This window comes from Strix uralensis, chromosome 1, assembly GCF_047716275.1.
Source record: "Strix uralensis isolate ZFMK-TIS-50842 chromosome 1, bStrUra1, whole genome shotgun sequence".
NCBI classification, from domain to species: domain Eukaryota; kingdom Metazoa; phylum Chordata; class Aves; order Strigiformes; family Strigidae; genus Strix; species Strix uralensis.
Genome location: NC_133972.1, coordinates 94,633,451 through 94,655,948, shown reverse-complemented (window position 1 = coordinate 94,655,948; position 22,498 = coordinate 94,633,451). Strand labels below are relative to the sequence as shown.

Below are 22,498 nucleotides of genomic sequence, written 5' to 3'. Positions count from 1 at the left end.
CAAGAACTCTGTTTAAAAAAAAAAAAGGAAAAAAAACCCACAACCAAAACCTACCAGCCACAACTTAGACAGCATTTCACAAAGACTTTAACATCTAGCAATTATGCTACCTATATGCCCTCGTGCAACCAGATTTAAAGGATTCTGAGGTCCAAAAATATTTTTAAACCATTCAGAGGCGACGTTTAAAACAAGTTCTATACCTTTTCACGAAATCTCTCATTTCACCTCAAACAAATTACAAAGCAGCCCCAAACAAACGGTCCATCTTTAACCCTTTACCTTTGTCGCCCACTTGTAAATTAATCTCCTTAATCACTTTCAGCATTCGCTCTGGGGAGCCTCCTCAAAGCTGAGCCGAGTTTCCCTCCTCTCCGGAGCAGCTGCTCAGGCAGGTCTAGTCATTTCTTTCTTTTTTTTGTTTTTTAACCTCCTTTTACCACTTACAAAAAGAAACTTGAAACAAAAACCAGCCGGCGAACGCTGCCGGCCATTCCCAGCGCTCGGAAACACGCCAACAGCCGCGGCGACAGCAGACCCCGACCGCTCCGCGGGCTCTCCGCGCTCTGGGGGCTCCGGGAGGCCGCGGCCGGCCGGCCGGCGGGCGAGGGGCGAGAGGGGCGAGGGGCGAGGCCCGGGCGAGGGGCGAGGCCCGGGCGGCCGCGGGCAGCTGCCGCCGGCCCAGCGGGGCAGCGCGGGCGGGGGGAGGCGCGCTCCGCCGGGCACAAAGGTCTCCATGGCAACCGCGGGCCGAGCCCCCCATCGCCCTCATTCAGGCAACACCTCACTGCCGCCGGCCCCGCCCCCCCGCCCGACGGCCCCCCCGCAGCCCCGCGCTGCCTGTGCCCTGCCTGTGCCCTCCCAAACGCCGCAGCTGCGCCGCGATCGCGGCCGGGCAGGCCGGGGGGCAGGCCGGGGGGCAGCCCTGGCGACACGGGGCCGCCAACCCGCCTCCCAGCAGAAGCTGCAACCGCGATTTAATTGCGGCCTGATGGCAGAAGTACAGAGCCCAGCAGCTGCTGCCGGCCCTGCCCGCGGCCCGGCCGTACATTTTCAGCGCCTTCCCCTACCCCCCCCCCCCGAGTGCAGATCAATCCTCATACATATGTATATTTATTTAGGTTTTCTAATTGAGAGTAGAAGTCGATATGCTACTGCAGAATCTCAGCACAGAATAACTTCACACTGAATTAATTAAACCCCACATTCATCAGTCTCTTGTAATACAAAACATTGTATCTGAGGGCATCGGTTTTTTTTCTTTTAAACTTTTGCTTCACAGACTGTTTGACATGAAGCTATGAAACTTTTGTCTTACATACACAGGCGTCTAGAAAATAAAACTTACACTCAAATTTTCAGAAGTGCGTATAGCAATAAATGGCAAGGTTCAAAGCTAAAGGCTCCATGCCTGGCCTGGCCTCCAGCACAGACAGCTCCAAGGCTCCAACACGTTACAAGCAACAACTTTATGTACAGGATGACTCCTGCTCAACGCAGCAAGACTCATCATACACCCTGAAGTTTGAGGGGTCTGAGGTCAAGGATAGAGATGCCCAAGGTGGAAATGCAACATTCATGACAAATTCCTACAACCTCACGCAAGGTCGCTGTAGATGTAATTATGCCTGTAAAAGATTGCTATCATTCTTCGGCCTGGTGCAAATGTTTCAGTAATTCAATTATTCTGCTGAAGTCAAAAAGACTTAACTTGCTTTGGATGATTTCTTGCTAAAGTGCCTTATTCATTCTGTGCATTTCAGTTGGTCAACACCTGTGCGATCTGAACACTGGAGGAAAACAACTGTGTGATTATTTTGTATATAAAGATCCTGTCAGGAAAAATAGCCTTCCCTTTCACATAAGTACGAGCTTCATATTCAAATACTTCACACATGAATAAACTATCAGCTCAGACTCCAAAATGAGCCCTTCCCTTCCCAATGTTTTTAATGAAAATAAATGTGATTATTATAGCCATTTTAATTTTTTTTTTAAGAAGACAGAGCACACAGTCTTCATTATTTGCTGCCAATGTTTAGGTAAAAGGCTGAAGGACTGGACTAGATGCTTGCATTTTAGCCGGATATACAATCCGGATCATAAAGAAATGTCTCCTTTCTACTTACAAAGAGCCGCCCCCCTTTTCTGAACCACAATGACCAGATACCTAACACCCGCTATCATTAATATTTACCATTACTGATTTGGAGTCATAAAACTGCGGTGCACATTTCAGTACTCTTCTCTCAAAATGTCACAGTGAAGCTGAGGTCAGTTTTGCTTGGTTTTATAGGACACAGTATAGTCACTGAGGAAGGAAGAGCAACATTTCAGGGTCTGAAAGGAAAAAAACGCTGACTTGGCTTCTACCAACCTTCCCTGGGTTTATCTGCACTCCCCAGGGCAGATGTAAGCACAGGGGTTGCCCTCCACTCCCCCCTCAAAAGGGGACAGAGGGAAGAAACAGAAAGTAGTTAAGCAGACACTTCTTTTAAACACCTGCTGAGGCTAACACAGTAATAATAATTTAAAACAGGACGCAATCAGCTACTTCTCCCAGAAACGTTTGGAAGGGTTAAACCCAACAGTTAACTGTATTTCTAAAATTCTAAAAGGAGGTGAAATGTTGCTGGGGGCAATGGATGGAAAATTACGTTGTAAAGCCCTTTATTTTAGCTCCTAAATGGCAAACCTACTAGCTTCCTTGTAACTCTGCCAAGCTGTAAGTGTCATTTAAGAAGAGCAATGTAACAATTTCTTGTTGTTCTCCATTGCTGCCTAGGATGTAGAAAGAAGACTGTTTATGATAAATTAAAGGTCACAAATAAACGGCAATTTAATAGAAGAAAATCTACTCCACATGAAATAATATCTCCAACGGGTAATTAATTACACAACAGTCTGAGCATGTTCTCTTTCAATGAAATATTGTCAACAGCCACCCTGTTTCATTTCAATGTGCTAATATGCATCACCATCTCAGGAAAGCTCTGTTGAAAAAATAAGAAAACAGGTACTATAAAGTCATTGCATCTATTGCAGCAGTGCACAACACACATGCAATTTTGCAGTATATTTAATAGAGAAATTTAACATAACAATAAAATTCAATGGGATTTTACTCTCATTGCCAAGATCAATGATTGGTATTAAAATGGATTGCCACATATTCATGAAAGAGTTGTTCAATAATTTGACATTTGTACAAATTGCCATCTTTATATAAAGGGATCCTATCTCATAAAACTGATTGATGAAAGTAGAAGAAAACTATTTGCATTCCAAACCCATACACCCTTCCTGTCATTAGAATATGTACTTTTTCTGTATCACAAAAATTCCTATACACTTAAAATTGATCAAATCCTCCAGTGCTCTGTTGATGTTTGACTTATGGTATGCTGAAGCTGTGCAAACTTTGAGAGTTTGGACAGGGAGAAGTAGAAGGAAATCCTATAATGTATTTTAGGCTTTGCAGTAATACTTACTCAAGGAAAACTGCCTTTAAGTTGGTATACTGAGAAAGGAGGTTAGGTGCAGGATTTTTCTATTGCTTATGCAGCACATGAACGGTTATCTCTGAACCACAATTCAGTGTTTTTATGCTAACATCCACAACTTTACTTTAATCTACACAAATGCACATTCCCATCCTTTTCACACTGGTTCTTCAAGAATCATTTAAAACATCTACAAACTTCAAGAGTGTAGCGACTAGGTGGATTCTGTATCATCTGAATGAAAAACATCAATAGTCAAATCTATGTTTTTCAGAAGAGATAAATCTGGAAATGTTTCGAGGCAGCCAAAGTTAAGGGTTTGCTTGTGTCTAAGGCCAAAGTTAAGCGTTTGCTTGTGCTCTCCATAACGTGTCTAGTGAGCCAACAGGATGCATGCACAGGATAAACTGCTGTACAAAGTAGAAATAAGATTATTTCATTTAAAGTTACACAAATATTTACTGGGTTAATTTGGTAATGATTCCTATACTGGGTTGTGTTGGTTTTTTTCATACTAAACCCTTTCTAGGGCACATTTAGCTGTTCCTCTGCTTGACAATCTATGCATATGCAGACAGAAATTGCTCCAGGATCATTCCCTTTGCTAACATTTTCTGGTTTGTGACATTAAAGTTACCATAAAATAGCACTGCAAGTACTGCAAAACCGAAGATGTTTTCCAGAAGCTCAGGCCTGTGTCACAATCTCTTATTGTGTTTTGCTCATCTTTCTCTCTTGATTTGGTAACCCTGTGGGGGAGACCACTCTAAGAACAAGTAACTTTTGTGTGATACTGTGCGTGGTGGCTTTGCAGATCCCTACAATTTCTCTTCCATGACATACTCAGCTCAAGCAAATAGTGTAAACAGGGAATTTTGTTCTTGCATAATAAATGAAGAAAGCCCTTTTCAGGGTCTGAATAGACAGTAGTATATAGCACTTATTTCCACCAACTTTTGCTCTTTATGTTCTGCAACACTAATGAATAGCAGAATTATTTTAAAAAAATATTACAGGCCACAGAGTCTTTAAGACTTACTCTGCTTCACTGTCTGTGGGAATAACCAATTCAGTAACATTAAGAAAGAAGAGAACATGCCTAAGCACTTGAAGATTAGCTAACCAACTTTGTTAGAAGAGCTACCAAGATATTTCCTACCATTTTGTATTAGCTTTGTAAGTATTCCTGAAAGTTTTTCAACACCCAGCAAGAATTTTGCAGAATATGATCAAATTTTAAGTAAGTCAGCCAGTAGAAAACAAAACAATTTGAGAAGGGTTGGGCACTTCCATGACTTCCTGGAAACCAGAAGTAAAACTCCATCTGATTACAGTAGGAACAGATTTAGGTCAACTAGAATTACCATGGAGAGCTAACGCTTATGAAATATTGTACTTAATTCCCAACTAATTGGGTTAGTGGTGGTTTCTCCAAGTTACAAAAGTATTTTCTGGATACATTGTTCAGAAAAGTATTAGAAATGAGGATTTGCAATTTAAAAAGTTAATTGGAAGTTTCTTACCAGATTTCTAATAGCTACACAGTCTAACTAACTATATGTCATGTTTTCTGTTTTAAAAGTAAGGTTATCCTTCACAACAATCAAATCTCGGGGGGCAGTTTGATAAAGTCAAACATCAAAAATACAGCTGAATTCTGGGAAAAAAAAAAAAAAAAAGAAAAAGGATTTTGCCTTTTACCGAAATTTACATTTATCCACGTAACAGCTTTTCGCTTTTCAGCTGTTTTCCTACTGTGGAGCCTGTGCTTGTGATACCTGAGAGTTCTTTCCTATTTCTTTTTTGTGCTGATTGTTTTAAAAGCAGTATGAAACATCGTATGATTTTGCTATGACATAGGTATACTAATGTGTCCATTTGCAATATGAAAACACTTCCCCTACTACCTTCAGCCAGCTTCATTTTCAGAATTGGTAATCTGGAGGCAATATGTTTTATCATTCCTAGACTGACAAGCACTCCCTTTTATAGGATTCATAAATACCTCTCATACTGACGGAAACGACCAGCAAACCCTTAAAGGAGGGTTACATGTAGTGGAAATGGCAAGCACCTGCCACAATGAAACCTGAAGTTGTCCAACAATCACAGAGCTATGGGTAGACTGGTAAATGCTAGAATCACTTCATATCACACATACAGTTTTAGCTTTATTCTTGGTAATCAACTTGGCTGCCACCTAATTTCTGACTATCTGTGGTTTTTAGATCATAGAGTACTTATTTCTGCTGCTGTCCATTTTTTGAGAAAGTAAGTGGGATTTTGTCCCTCCAGCCTTGGGAACTTACATCTCTATTTTCCTTTCCCATCTGAAGTTAGAATTACTCTTTTGTAACTCCCACTTTGCCTTGTCCCTATCCAAAAGGGACCATTCACGCACCTACCTTCTCATCCTTCTATAAATGCTAACAAAATGGAAACAAATCCATCTTGGATAAACTATGCTAATGTCAGTGGAAACTGTACCTAAATAGACGATAATCCCAGATTCACGGAGTGAACACGGATGTCTGCAACATCACCTGGTCTGTGCAGAGCCTTGTTACAGAAAGCTGCTCTGAGTGCTGTATAAAAGAGGTGGGATGGGTAAAAAAAAGGGGGGAAAAAAAAAGAAGTAGGCCATTCCAAATAGTGTAATCTTCTTATTATTTTTTGTTGTTGATTTAGTCACCATCAGAACCACGGGGCCTGATAGATAACCTTAATCTCAAGAAACCCATATCACCTGCCTCTCAGAGGCAAAGCTCAATGGTCAGTGCTATTCTATGCTATTTAGAACTCTATATTATTTAAAAGCTTTAATGTAAGCATGAAATGGGGGCACAGAAGCCATGACACTAGGGGAATTTTTTCCCCTCTTGTTTTCACATCTTGGTTGTTGACCTATGCAGTGAAAACAGGAGAAACTGGAGAAACACCACCACCACCACCCCCGCTCCCTGCCAAAGGAATATCCTATTTCTACAATCTATGTGCGTTTATGGCTGTATTGCTATAGGCACAAATGATACTAGTTTGTGGTCTGTAATTTGTTAACAGTATTTCACCTTGAACTGCTATAGTTAAACCAGAGGAACATTGCTGCACTGGTAGGCATGACTGCTGGTTAAGTCTTCCAAAATATATCAGCTGTCTGTTCACTGTATCAGAAAAATCCACTAGATGCCCAGCAATGCTGAATACAATTGATAAGGATAAGAAGGAAGACTACCAACTCACTTCCCTTTCACATCAAAAAGTTGCTAGTAAAGATTTCCTGATCAACCCAAATTTGATTGTCCATGCTGATAAAGTTTGAAGTCTCACTTCACATCCTTCTGATGTATAATGCTAGCTCAAAATATTAAAGGAACAGAAAAAGAAACATCACATCATAGGCACTGAAAGACCTTTTTTTCCAAACTAGCAATATTACACTGAAGAACTGATGAAGAAGGGGTGCAAGGTACCCCATGTGAGGAACGATCTTCTGCATTAGCAGAAGAAGCCCCATTGTTAGATCTGCTGTTCTAGGAGACCAGTATTTTGCACAACAGTAATGAAAGGAGGGCAGGTGCTTCTGTCACAACTGCATTCATACTACGTCTCACCTCAACAGCTTGCCAGTCACACTGGCAATACAGAACAATGGAAAACCAAATTAATGAGAGGGTATGCTTGGTTGTATAAAATCTCAGAGGACTGGGTAATATGTGCTATTTTCCCTTCACATAAAAGATTTTTTTAGTTAAAATATATAAAGGAAACCTCAAAGTTGCTTTATTTAATAGCAAAGTAAGTCCAAGGGAAAAAATGGTGTATCAGAAAAAGACTAAATCAATATTGGAACTAACAAATGGAATGTGAAACTGTGTTATTACATCTGTGTACTCCATTGCTGGTGTGGTGATCGGTGACAAATAACTCATCGCCACAACACAAAACACTATCTGTAACCCAATTTCACTTGTTACATCTCGTATGATGTATACAAACGTCAGGTAAAGTTCAACATCTGTGATGCTGAAGCTTTGTAATAGTCAAACATTATGATGGGTTTTCTATCAAACTAAAAAGAGTTCAAGAACCAAAGGTGTGCTTTGAATCTGCACAACAAGCAAACTGCAGCATTATGTGTCATACACAGCCTTACATAGTGTCACTTCTTCAGCCTCTGAGACACTTTGAACAAGTAGAAGGCTTTTTAAGTCTGACTTGGTGTCACAAGGCAAAGAAGAAATATATCCTTTTATCTGGGAATCATCTTTGACCAGGAAGAAAGACTTGCTGCTCACAACATGTTATTTTTCTTCTCTTTCTGAATATAAAAATACTCTACTGGTCTCGTAACATGAGGCTGCTATCTACTCCCAAAAAGATCTTGAAAATTAAATTATAGAGCATGGTGCAACATAGAAGATGAGCGCAAATGTGGTATTTTGTATGGAGAACAAAGATTTGGGTTTTCAAGCAAACCAGAATATAAACAGGTCAGGAGCTAGTAATTAAAATAAAAACATAACAGAAATCCATAAAGGGAGTGGGGAATATTGACAAACATGCTTTTCATTAGAAAAGACTTTTTATGTCAATTTTGAATTAAGAAAATCAATCAGAAGTGAAGATATACTGAGAGCAGCACCAGGAAGCAGCAGAAGTTCGACAGACAGAAGCTGTGCAACCACTTTGACCTTTTGTCAGACACTTTACCAACTCTGCAGAAATGGGATATTAAGCAAATAGCCATAAAATAGGTTGAATTATTTAGCAAGTGTGGGACTTCTTAATCATCCTGGGCGATAACCTACCTGTGTCAGCGAATCCAGCCGCCCAGGAAAACAGAGTCTCCCAGAATGCAGCTGGGGTTTGAATAAGGAGGAGCTCTTCAGGAAAGCCAGAGGCTGTGTTCAATTCAATTAGCAAGCAGATGTAACTAAAATTTTAGAGGGAAAATAAAAGTGGTTTTAAAATCAAAGATATAGGGGGGAGAATTGGGGGAGGGTGTGAGGGAGTAAAAAAGCTGTTTCATGCTTCTCCTTCAATAGTTTCAAAACTCCACTTTTTGAAAATGGCTGTATGCTACTGATTTTTTTTTTTTCATGTATATTTAAAAGAGACATTATGAAATCATTGGGCACAGACATACTGCTAACAACTTCTCTTTTTCATGCAAAATTTCTTTGACAGCTTGGCATATAATTAATCACTTTTTAAAACTGAATGCACCCCAACACAGTGGACCTAATTTTTCAATCTGTCAGCCAGAATTTGTCATTAACAAACTTTACAAAACAGATTAAATACTTCACTTTTCTTCTCAGGCTTGTGACTTGGCAATGGGTTGAAGAAAATGTGTACTTCCAGAAAGATTAATGATTAATTATTAGTTGAGATTAACCTGTTATATAGATTTAATGGATTTCTGTATTGGTTGTGGAAGTTCTCAGAAAAAATTGATGAATGATTGCCACAAATGAAAACAAGTTAACCTGATTGGAAGGAGTCGTGGAGGCTGAGAGAGAAACGGAGAACAGATAAAAAGCAGGGAGAGAATCTGATGTTCAGAAATGTATTTAAGCCATTGATACTAACGGAAAAGAGACAGAGGCACTCGTTAATGACTGCACCTACCATTCCTTTTGGGGTGACAGGCACATTACCCTTCACTTGCTACAGCAATCATATCAGGTACAAAATAAATCTAATTCAGTGAATTCTTTGGGACAATCATGACTGTTGGCTACTGGGATTCAGTTTAGGCTTTTAATCAGATAAAGATAGAGGTGGGAATTTCTTTTGTTTGTTTTCTCTAAAAAAGCACACAGTGCATCTGTTTCCTAAGTTTTATTAAGGATATAATGATTTTGTAGAACAGGAAGATAAGGAAGTACGCTCACACACTATCAGAGCAAATATTCAAGGCCTCAAATTCTATCTGTAGAACATTGTTTTAAAACTATTTGCTGCAAAAAACAAGAAACTGTTACACACACCTGAGAGAAAACAACTTGGCCGGTGATTAACAGACCAATTAAGTGATTTAAACTTCTGCTAACATTCTCTAGTCAATAACTTACTTACCAATGTTACATTTAGATAACATCCTGTCTTCACTCTGCAGCTCCATCTTTTTCCTCTTCTCAATCTCTTCCTTTACCTTTTCTTTCCCTTTCATTTTTCTTACCTCCCTCTCTTTAGTCTAAGTCCAGTTCCCTTAAGAAACAACACAAACATCCCAGCAACCCTCTGCAACCACACTGTTCTCTCTGCTGGCGTGTTATCTCTCTGCCTGTCCCTCAAACAAACTCAACGATATTTTGGGGAGAAAAAACACCTACTGCCCTTTCTGTACACACTATTGGAGACTATGTTGCTAGCTGCTCATAGTGTAGTAAGCATGAACAGCAGTAGTATGTTTTTTTAAATCCAATTTTAAATCTAATTGTCTCTTTATACCTCAAAATATGGCACAGGGCAATTAGCACCCCAAACACCCAACCACCTCAATTCAGCCTGGAAGCCAGACCTACCATTTCCCATGCAACATCAACAGGCTGCAGTGCCAGACCTTCACAGCCCACTGGGGGCCCCCACTTGCACCCCTGCCCATTGGGGCCAGAGGCTCCATTTCAGCTCTGCTTGGGGCACCCAGCACTGGCCCCAGTGACGATCAGGGAGCAGCAGGCCTGGGGCTGCACCGGGAGGAGGGAGAGGGTGCCCACAGCATGGGCAGGGCCATGTCCTCCCCAAGCAGAGTGCGGTCCTACAGCATCTCTTTTATTTTTGAAAGGTGACAATATATATCACTGCCTATAGTATCCTTCACCCCACCTTTACCTGCCCGGTCAGCCATGAGTAACTGCAGCCTAGTGGATAATCATTTTTCTGTGCACAGAGTGCTCCACCACGCTACTTTTGTTCTCCCCCTTCACAAATTTCAAGAGATTTTGGTCATTGCCTCTCCCCATGCAGAGATGCAAATTTACTGTCTCCTTCCTTTTTTTGGCAACACATTTTGCAAGAGTTTCTGCTTGTGCCCTGACCCATGCTGAGCTGTCTGTCAGCCTTTACACCTTGCCTGTGAGTGTTAAATTCAAAATCTGTTCCCAAGCTTTTTGAGTAGCTGCACTCGTGTGATATGTTTATAGCTACCAGTAAACCAAGCTGATATACTGTGCAGAAAACACTAGTGGAAAGTACCTAAGGATAACTAAGACACTGTTCGGTCTAAGAACTTATTTTTGATATTTGAGACCACATTATCTCTATAAACTGGAAGTTACTGCAAAGTTACATTATGTTGACCCACATCAGAGCTCAAACTGACCTATGTTCAAAATACCACCTGGGGGTGGGCGAGAAAGGCTAGCAACACATTTCCTAGGATGTCTTACCAGAGTAAGAAAGCTAACTCTCCTAATGAGAACCTTTTCTGGTTGTATATATTTATAAAAAGAATGGTGAAAATATTCCCTAAACTCATGCTTCTTGAAACATCTTTAAAATACCTGACAACAGCCATATCTCAGGGAAGACTGTCTCCTTCCCTTGGCCTCCAGAGGAAAAGTGCTGGCTTTTGGGTGTGTTCAGAAAATGCTCGACAGGGCCTAATTACTATAAATGAAGCTGCCTTCTAAGCTTCGCTAGTGGCAGACAAAATTTCTCTCAACTAGGAAGTTATGGACGCTACGACTGGGTATGACAGAGAACAGGGGCTTGCTGCATGAAGAAAAGCAATTATATCTGCCTGAAAGAATCTGAGACATATTCTGCATGCATTTGAGGAAATGACTTTTTAGATTTCATTCATGGTGAGGAAGGAGATGCCTATCGTACATTTCTAAACCAAAAAAACCCTAAACTGACACATGCTGGTTTTCTTCCACTTATGGACTGGGTTGCGTTTCCTGTGACCTAGTGAGAGCAATTCTGCTCTCACTCACTTGCAGGCATATCCCATATATGTCAGCCAGAGCTGTCCTGGAGAACAAAAGAAGAACTGATTGTAATAGACCTGCATGGCTTAGACAGCATGCAACTTGGCCTTTACTTAATATTAACAATAAAAATCAGTGCAAATAAACTATTAAACTCAGAATAAACAATCATGGAAAGAAGTTAGACTTGCACAATTTGAAAGCTCTGAAATAGGTAAATGTTCATGCAATACTGATAAGCACACACAGCTGCCATACGCATCGCAGGAGTAAATATAAGAGCAAAAAGTGATGCACCCATTTAAATCACCTTTTCCATACTTGAAAAGAAATCTTTATGAAAAGGATACCTAGAGATCAGCTTAGAATTTACTGAATATAATACTACTTATAGCTGTAGGTAGTACAGCTTTCTAGAAGGTAATATATGACAACCACCTCAAAATACCATGTTCTTAGAGACTGCATTAATACAGCAAGATGTACCAAAAGAATTATCAAAAAGTTGTGGGTTTTTAATGAAAATATTTTTCTCATACTGAGTGAAACAAGCAGCCTTCTCAAGCATCTAGAATTTCAAGCAGATGTAAATAAGTAATAATCATAATTGATAATCATGTCCACATTTCTGCTCCTTCATGTTACTGAAGACAATGAGAAAATGAGGAATGGTTCAGTTAAAAGAAAAGTCTTTTGCCAGCTGTTTAGCAGTAAGCAGTGGAATAAAGTCAGTCTGGAGATTAATTCACACTACTTCTTAAGCCTAAAACAAATTACTTAGCCTGTGGGAACGTTAATTGAAAGCAGTGAGTAAGGAGAGCGTAGAGCTCAGCGAGGGTATTTCCGCAGCTCCCACAGCCTGTGGGATATTCGCTGTTAGCATTACTGCGGGAAATCACAAGCTAGTGCTCACAGAGGGGTGCTTGTTGCCTTGCTCATGAGTAGTCTTTCACAGAAAAGGACAATGACCTGGAAGCACCATCTTAGATGTCAGCTATGTTCCTTAAACCGTTCACCAATTCATAAGCAACATCCTTTGTTGGGGTCCACCATGGGCTTTGAAACATTTTGGGAACCTGACACCAAAGACTGTGGAACATCATGGAGAAGAACATGAACGAGTAAATCTCAAGTTATTCAGAATGGGCAAGGCCTTTTCTGGGGTTTTTGTCTCTTGATGACAGCTGGTACTTTTCATGAACCAAAGAGGTGGGTAAAGAGGTGGGCAGCATTTAGTACTGAACACAAAGCTAGCTGCAGAAAGCATTCGCTTGCTTTGTTTCTCCTGACTCTGCAACCTAACATTTTGAAGCTATTTTTCTTACTCTGCCTTTTCCTGTCTCCGTCTCTCATAGCTTTTGCTGTTTCTATCAGAGTGTCTCATTATTTTCCTGCACACTAAAGGGCAACTATGCTTTTCATTCTCTTAGATCTAAAATTGTATAAAGTTCACATGGAAGACTAGAGAGCTACCACACAATATTTCTACTTTTTAATTAAGATAATTACTTCACAAAACTATTAAATTCCATTGCACCTAAAAACACCAGGTAATTTCTCACTACAGGATTTTGCATAAAATAAAGGATCTCCAAGCATACTACTGAGTGCCTAATTAAGGAAAAATTGCTATGGCATAGAAGATTAAAAGAATTCTTGTTTGTGGCCCACACGTTTTGTCATCTGCTGCTGTATCACTGGAGACGGAAGCCTTGAATACCTTCATAATTTCTTCTATAACAAAGATGTTTTGATTTAGCTAAGTCAAATATCCAAGAGAAAAAAAAATCATAGAAAATACTGTGTGCTGTATGTGAGACAAGTCATATTTTTCTCAATGGGAAGATATTGTTAATTTGATAAACTACAATTAAACTCTTGCAGTAGATGCTTGCCATATCGAGCAATTAAGTGTCAGTAAGGTGCTCTGTTTAAAAATTAACAGTATTACATGGCCTTATCCATGCAATTATAGATTTAGAGAAAATGTATAAATATTATTTATCTGACTATAGATCAAAATACACTGATTCTTTTCTGGAAGAATACACTTTAGAAATGGGAATAAGTTCGTAAGTCCAGACCATCCCTTTACATTGAAAAATACTACTTTTTTGTTGAAAACTGAAACAGCACTTCTGAGCTAAATTACTGGAACATCAACATTTAAAATTATATGAAGATAAAAGTAACAATAACAGTGTGTATCAGCTTGGAGATGAATTAAAAACAAAACATGGAACATACACAAGAAATTTTAAAGCACAAGACTAAACAATGACACTTCCTTTCAATTCTACCATTATTTTATATATTTATAAATAAATATGTGAAAAATACAGATGTAGTGTATAGTACTTAATGTAAGATTGTTGCAATATAAGAGAAGCCAGGACTAAACTGTTGTGTAGAAGAAAAGGAGAATGCACTTTTTGCTCTGTTATCAAAAATAATTCCTTACTCTCCAAACACAAAATGTCCGTGGTGCCAATGCCTACTATAGGTACTAGGAGGTTAATACCTAGTTTTGTCATTTCAGTGCTCCAGTTGATATTAGTGCCCATCCCATGTATTTGTACAGTTCAACAGTTAGATATCATGGCCAGAAAGAGTTACACATCCCCTTACAGTTACATTGAAACAACCGAAACATTCATTCTTTCAATGAGAAGGAATTTGGAATGAAATTACAAAATGTTAGTTAAGAAAAATAAAGGCAATAATACCACTGAAGTAGCAGACTATGTTTTCAACTACTTTAAATACTATCAAAATAATTATGACACAGTACATTTATTATTTTCAAAATGACTGAGATACAAAGAATAGTACTATGAGAGTATGACACATGCCATGTCAGGCTGTGTCTGTTCAGAGACAAAACTTTTACTGTTTAAAAGAAAGTTACATAGCTTTAGCACTGTAATAGCCTTACATATTGTACGTTTTGCATCCGCACTCAACCAAAATGGCACTGTCATTCACTGCATTTTAAACTTATTTTATGGATTTTTTAAAAATGAACAAACCAGAAAATCTGCTGTTTGATAAAGGAACAAAGCTCTCCTAGAGTATTAAACCCCCCAATGGTAGGTATTTGAGACTTAGTCTCAGAGAGAAGGATGGCAAAGAATTAAAAAACACTTGTGTGTCTATTTCTTGCACAGAAAACTTTGTTGCTTGGAGTTCGCACATAGGAAATAAAGAGTAAGAAAGGAAAATTTATCTCTGTGATGGAAACATCAAGACAACATCAGAAGAGAAATATACTCTGAAGTCAGTATTTCCTGCAAAAATGAAGCTTTCCTTTCTTCCCTTCTTTTCCTCTCACGGCCTGACCTCAACAACCGTGAGAACTCTCTTTCTCTCAAAAACAAACACTAAAATACAGTTTCTCCATATTTACACGATCAATGCTGCTAGAAGAGATGAAGTGCTTGGAAAAACTACAGTAGACATGCAATGTCAAAAATCTGCTATGCACAAAATAAATTTAAGTATTTGTGTCTCAACCTTGTCCTCTTTTTTATTTCAGAGGCTCTTCGAACTGCTGGTGTGCAATCTATACACACAAATCTGTTTGTCTGAGAAGGTGAGCTCCAGGTACCAGGGCTCTGGCACATGGCCATTCACCATGTTACATGTTTTGCACAATGTTTTCTGTTCAAGTTAAGAATGAAAGTAAAGACTGAGGTTGTAGTAAAGGACTAAAGAAACTGCAAAAATCTAAGAAGTTCTGTGAATTATTCTCATAAGCATGTAGTTCTAAATTCTCCCAATTTCCATGTAGTAAAAAGCGTTTTCATTAAGACTGAGTGAAGCGGTGATAATTCCTATGCTGAATTGGGGCCTCTGGCCTTTATCAGCTCCTATCACACAAAAAACATTAGCAATCTAATCCCTCTGTGGGAAGAAAAAAAAAAAAGAGTGACATGATTTCATTATTATGTATCTCCTGCACCATTCACTTAGCACTGTGCTACACATGGGTTAGCAATACTAACAGTTGCAATGGAAAAACAGCTTCAGTCACACCTTTTAGAAACAGGATAGATGGAAGATTATTTTCAGAATATACTCATAACTTTAGATCAAGAAGATCTTTTCATTTTTAAGAAGGCTTCTAACAGCACTGTGCAAAATTTTTCAGTCTTTCATAATTTTTTCATCCATTTGTTTTTGTACTGTCATACTGTGCTTATTATTTCACAACTCAATAATTAAAGATAAATTTTAAAATGAAAAGAGTTATCAGTTACCTTGCAAAATTTTAGTTCTTTTTATTTATTTCACACATTATATTGCCTTAATACTTAATAAGGTGTTTTCCACCTTACCTGAGATATAACAGGAAACTTGTAATACGGGCTTTCCATCTCTCTACTAATCTCCAGAGTCCTGCTCTAGCGTCAGCCTGACTTCTCTTTACATTGAATGTAATGTCATGTTACTTTGACTTATGAAGGTGAATAATGCTGGGACTGACTCCTCTGTGCAGTTTCTACTGACAGTTTTTTGCTTGGTTATTATATTTGGAGTTGAAGATAGAAAGTAATGTAACATTACTAATGATGCTGATGCTTCCAACTGGCATTGCAAGCTTTATGATGGGGGATGCTGAGATAATTTGGACAAAAAGACTGACAGCAAAAATACAGTGATGCATGTAGTAATTACAGACACCATGGGCCTCGCTGCCTCAAAGGCTGAGGCCACTTCCCAGCACATCTTAGAGCATTTCATTGCACAGAGTGGGGGTAAGAAAGCCATAAAGAAACATTACAGTGCCAGCACCATCCCTGACGTAACTCAGCACTCCTTTGTTTTCCCCCAGAAATGTTTTGCTAGTGTACCAGGAGAATCAGGATGCAGCTGGAGGAAAGGAAGAACATCTGGGACAATGTTACAGCCCTGCATCTTCTGCAGCTGCATACATAGGAGTTGAGAGCCTTGAGATGTTGTTGCTCACTGTTGGGAAAAGGTATGCTCTCCAGAACTGTCAAAAGACCAACAGGCTAGAAAGACAAAAATTAAGCCAAAGGCCATTTAGGCCAAGTATCTCCTGAATCCAGTCTCCAATTTCTATATTCAGCTGAGGTCAGACGAAGGATTTAAATTATTTCCAATAAGAATTAATAAAAATACTGTAACACTGTAAAAATATTCAGAAAGTCATGGAATACTGCTTCTATACAATCACAAATATGTTGGATTCTAAAGCTCTGACTTCTCCTGTGCAGCTCCTGTAATATTTACTCTTGGTGCCATCTATAGGTAGTCCTTACTGTAAAATTTTAGTCCAGTAAGACAGTGAAAGGTGTTATGATCACTGATCATTTTTTTCTGTTACAAATGCTGTTGGGCTCTTATTAAGCAGAATTAAAATCATAGTTGTTTTTAAATTATGTCTAAGCATGATTTACATAAACTCAAGACTCCAACTCATCTTCATTTCTTCCCAGTTTTATAATTCACTCAAATAGCCGTTGAATGTGTTAAAATTGAAATTGTAATCAAAGCAGGGAGTCAAGACACAAGACCCAATCTAAAATACCTACAGAACTTGAAAAACAGTTTCTTCAGTCAGCATACTGTAGAGATGCAGTAATTTTTTGCATTATTAGGCTGATATGAAGAAATACATATTTTGAAGGTGTACCTAGAAGAACAGCAAAACAAAACCTTCTAATCTCCCCTTCCAAAACTCCTACACAGTAAAAAATCATCCTCCTCTGCCCCAGCAAAATGAAAAGGAAAGGGAAAGGAATGCTTTATTAATAGGCCATGAAGAAAGGAGCACAGTAAAAGAACTTTAATATATGCAATATTATTGCACTTACTTATAATGTAGTATGTCTTGTGTGTCTTGCACACATGTACCATCATAACTTAGCTGTTTTAGTATGGGGGAGAGAAGAAATTTATTCTTGAAGTCTAAATGCAAAACCTGTATTTGCCATCACCTAAACAGAAAAAAAAAAAAAAAAAATTGATTCACGTGCACGTGGTGTGTGCCAGATTTCAATTCGTTTTATGAAATCTAAAAGCCTTAAGAGTAAAACTAATAACCAAATCCATGACACTTCTCCATATTCAGTTCAGGATCATACTTGGTTTTGGTCTCTCAGCTGAACATTTTACAAACCACTAGCATTTTCCAAACAATTCTTTTGAGTTGTAACCTTTAGGAATTATTTATTTTAAATTATTACTTGGAAGAAACAGTATGAAGTGCTTTAGCTATGGTATATAAATAGGGTCTACATGAGAAGCAAAAGCTCTTAAGTTGACAGTTCATTGAGGCTCAGCTGAAGGAAAGCAAAACAAATTGAGAAATAAGATGTAAGCTTTTAACAATAAAGGAAATAAAATATTAGAATAACTTCTCAGCACTCTACGGGATTATGCATCACTTCCTATTTCCAGATTGACTGTCTTTCTAAAATGATTCAACAAATCAGCCACAGCTTTTGAGACAAATAGTAGGATTGTTGGCTGAAATCTTACGGCCTACAAAATGCATCATGGATTATCAGAATGGCCCCCTTTATCCTTACAATCCACTAAATCAAAATCTGAATAGATGGCAGCAGAGACATCACAGGAAGACAGTTGTTTATAATCATAAATATAAGTGGGTAGGAAAACTAAGCTGAGAGATCGAAAAGCCTTTTTTACCTCACTTTACACCTTTAGAAGGAGTATCACCATTAGGATGTGAGTATACTCAATTATTGCATTTGTTCTAAAAGATGCTGAAGTACAGTAGGTTTTTCATGGAAATGTGTAATCAATTTAATTTAACCAGAAATCATTTAAGATGTGATAGAACTAGAAAGAGAAAGCAAACCAGGGAAAAAAAAAAAAAGGAAAAAAAGGATTTTAATATTACCACAAAATGAAAATCTTAACTGATGTGTTCTTTTATATCATAGCCAACAATAAATACCTTCAATATCTCATTGTTAGAGCTGTAATGCATTTGCCAAAGACAGGCAAAGGTATAAGAGATTATGTTTCCAAATGTGGTATAGTGTACAGAGTGAATTGTTATTGTTTACACAGTGAATTGTATGACAAGCCTCTATGAACATTTTCATGGCTTCATCAAGCCCTGTCAAGTATCCTCCTCTGGCATCCTTCCTACCTACCATCTATGCCCTGTTTTATACATACCCCAGAGTCCAGATTATTTAATTAGCCAATAAACACTATCAGGGAAAGGTTTGCCTATTGCTCCTTTTGACTGTTCAACTGCATGTTATAAACTGATCACTTGTTGCCCAATGATGCAAACTGATTACCTTAGTTAAAGACCTTAATTGAATAGCCATTCATTAAACCCACAGTTAAATAGATCACGTGAAATTTCATAATTAAAACAAATTGTTGTACACAATACCTTTTAATCCAATAGATTTATATGACCTGTTAAGAGTATATTAAGCTTGAATACAAAAGAAGCACTGTGACTGAAGTGAAAAAGGGATATACTGTATGCTTCAAATTGGAAATAACTATATAGCAACCAATAGCAAGTTATTATTTTTAATAGCTATTATAATTTTATATCACTTTTAAACTAGCTCACAATTATCTCACTTACCAGGCCCAATTTTTAATACCTGTACGTATACCATGTGCTTTCCATGAGGTGATTGCTGCTCTCTAAATAGAATATCTGACTGGGGCTGCCATCTACTATTATTAGAATAAAACTATTCTGGTTGTCCTTGTCAGCATATAAATAAGCACAAAATCATTCCAATTCAACATTAAAGTACTGGAAGTTGTTTCCCTTCCCTAGTAAAATAGTTTCCTTCCTAGTCTTTTTCCAACGTCACTACTTGCTTTTTTAGGTCCAGCGCTACCTCCTTTCTCTCTCCTTCCAACAAGAAGCACAGAGCTTTCTAGTTTCATCCTTGTCACTTGGCCACTGCAATTCTCCTTCCTGAACTACTCCATTCCCTCATCCTTAGCCATCTCAGGCTAGTCAGGTCACACTGCTTTTTCAGAAACGAAGCTATTTCTTTTTCAACCTCCCAGGACAGTCCATGGACCACTGGGACTAGACATAAGATGAGAGGTAGAAGGGAGGTGATTTTTATCACAGCAGGCTAAAAGGTAAGATAAAAACAGCTTATGCAACTCAATACAACGGAAAGAATACCACTATGAAATATCTGGTTACCTTTGCCCAGGATACATGAGAAAAACAACAGTCTTTTTTCAAGGAAAAAAAAGAAGTTATCTTTAAATCACAAGGCTTTTACTGGTTTATTCTTCAATAGCCTCTTCACTGCCCTGTTGCACATAGGTAGATTTTCATCCTCTTATAGAATAAAATCAGATCAGCAGTGCAAATTCTGCCCGTTTTCACAGATGAAGCAGGAAAGAAAAAGAAGAGGAAGAAAGTGTAACACCTTTCCTCTTCACGCTCAAAATCCTCATATTATAGAGAATAATGACCCAAGAAATTGAAGTATGTTTCAGGTGAATTTTTATTAGAGGGCCAACAAAAAAAAAAAAATCTGAATACAGTTTGCCCAGCATGCTCTCTGTATAACACAGAGTACTTGTTTTTTTATATTCAAAGTAGACAAATAATTTCCTGGTTGAAAGCTTCTGAATAATGGCGCTTTCCTCTATTTTGAGTTCCTCTAATTTTTTTCTTCTGTCAATTAAAAATAACTTGATAAAAACAACTTTATAAAGAATAACTTCATAAAATGCTTATAGTTTAATCCTCTAATGAGAATTAGCACAGAGTACCAATTTTATTCAAGTGCATTTAAAAATCTTACCTACTTGCTGCTAAACATTGAGCTATCTGAAAGTCAAGCCAATGTCAAATTAAGTCTTGCTTTTATCTTGCAACAGAAGGCTCAGGAAGATGTGAAGAGCTACAAGATTAAGGCAGCTAATAGCTGATACTAAGTAAAAATCATGTTTGATTTTACTTTCAGGGTACAGCACTCTATGTGCACCATGGAACTGGACTCACAACTTGACCAAAAGTTTCAAGCTCCATTAGCACAGCTGCCTGTGCTAGGGCTAGAGCTGTGATCATGAAATACAGATCTCAGTAAAGCTGCAACCCATATTTGTTACATGACAGTACAGATGAAATGTTTTTCCTCATTTCCATAAAAATGAAGGCAATTCTCAAACAAATAGTCATAAAGAGTTACAGTCAAAACCACATTTTTAAAAATAATATTAATAGAATCTACTTTTCACAATCCAACTTGACTACTGATAACTGCATAGTGCAACTCCAAACTTAATCAGTTATCACGAAACCTACCCTTTTCTCACCTTTAATGACCAACATCAGCTGAAAGGTCTTGCTATGTGCCCTTTATTTACAATATTCCCAAGCAACCTTTCACCCTACTGGATTACTTATCAAGGAGATACAAATCAGCAACGATGAGAAATTTGCCTGCCTAGGCATCAGACTCGATGTGAAGTGAGAAGATCTGCACTAATTCAGGGGTCTGTGTAGCTGTTTCTAAGCTACAATATTTATTTCCACCAAAGAAGTACTTCTGAGAATATCCCAATCCTGCTGGTAATGGCATGTATTATTTAATACTCCTGAAATTGTGGCCTGTGCTAAAAAAAGAGTCCATTTCTCAAATGAATTTACTCCTGTGTAAGTGTTGTGTTAAAAAATGAATATTTTCCATTAGATAAAAATATAGTCCAGTAACAATCATTACAGTTCTTGTAACTCCCTCCCCTCTTTTTCCCCAGGGAAAACTGCATGAAAAACCAAGCCAAATGGTAAGTGCAGTAGTAGCCAGACCAGACATGCTCTGACTCCCTGTTCCTTAAGTGTACCCCACACTTTTATCACTCTGTTTTTTCCTTTCTACTGTCACCTCTTTTCTTCTCAGTGTTTGTTTCTATCCAACTACTTCCCAACTGAAATAAAATAGGATCACACAACTTCCACAGTATTTTTTCTATTATTTTTGTTTGATGCACCCCTCATGCTACATATGCTTTAACTGTGTGGCCAGTAAACTGTTCAGGATAGGACGGGAACTCTTTACTACTTTCTGTCAGCCCAGTAGCTAGCATCCTTGATTGCCAAATCAATGTAATGAGGAAGTTTAGCATTATGATTTATGTGGGGTTAAATGATCTCTGTTACAGTAAAATCTGAGTATCTAACCATTTTTTATGTATTTCTCCTTGTGTACCAAATTAAGTATGGACGTGTGGAGAATTGGGGAACAGAGAAATTAAGTGGCATAACAGCAATAACAAAAAAAAATCACACAAGTATCTAGTACCTACTGCCTTGTCAGTTGTGTCTCAGCACCAAAATCCGTAAGAATCATCATCTCTTCTCTCGGGATGAAATTCAACCTCTTATCACCAATATCCTTTTAAGTGCTCCCACTGGTCTCACTTTTGATGCCATAGCATCTAAAACTCTAAATACAGTACAGTGTATCAGTAACCACTCCGCCTCCAGCTATTTCAATAACTGTCACAATGAATATGGAGAGCAGCTGAATTGACCTACATCACTACTCACTACAACACTACTCAACTCAGTTACTTTATTTTACAGCATTGGCACAATGGATTTGTTTGCTATATTTTAAATCTTTATTTTATTGAAATAATGACAATCTTTGTATTGTATTTTCATTTATATGCATGTGAAAAAAAATCAAAGGCCTTTGTTATCAACAAATGTTTCTAAAAATCTGCAGTGCATTCAGTTTCCATTCTCAGAATCTGATATATGAGTTGCTATTCACATCTGAAATCTCTCTCTCACTGGGTGCAAGTGAAAAACTGCTAATATTTCACTGTATTAATACAGTGGATTAAATTATTCATTAGGAAAATATGGTAACCAACTAAAAGTAACTTAAGTTGACATAAATTTGCCAGCATAAAGAAATGATCAGAGTATTTTCATAATATATTAAGAAAAAAATGCCTAGAGCATGAAAAAAAATCATAAACATCTTTAATGGGAACATGAATCCGTTTTCTTCTGGGCATCTGGTTCAGAGAGACATACAAGGCCAG

General features: G+C 38.1%; 1 protein-coding gene across 8 annotated transcripts in view; it reads right to left on the bottom strand.

The window, feature by feature from the left end:
- CTNND2 (catenin delta 2) overlaps window positions 1–22,498 on the bottom strand; it is a 700,247-nt gene that overhangs the window by 456,539 nt on the left and 221,210 nt on the right. For 3 of the 8 annotated variants that reach the window (XM_074874332.1, XM_074874381.1, XM_074874390.1), the window contains exon 1: window positions 448–752. The exons of the other annotated variants lie outside the window; for them this stretch is intronic. In XM_074874332.1, the coding sequence (XP_074730433.1) occupies window positions 448–738 (291 nt within the window). In that variant the 5' untranslated portion in view covers window positions 739–752. Of the gene's footprint in view, window positions 1–447; window positions 753–22,498 lie in introns of those variants that run through there. 8 annotated transcript variants of the gene reach the window in all.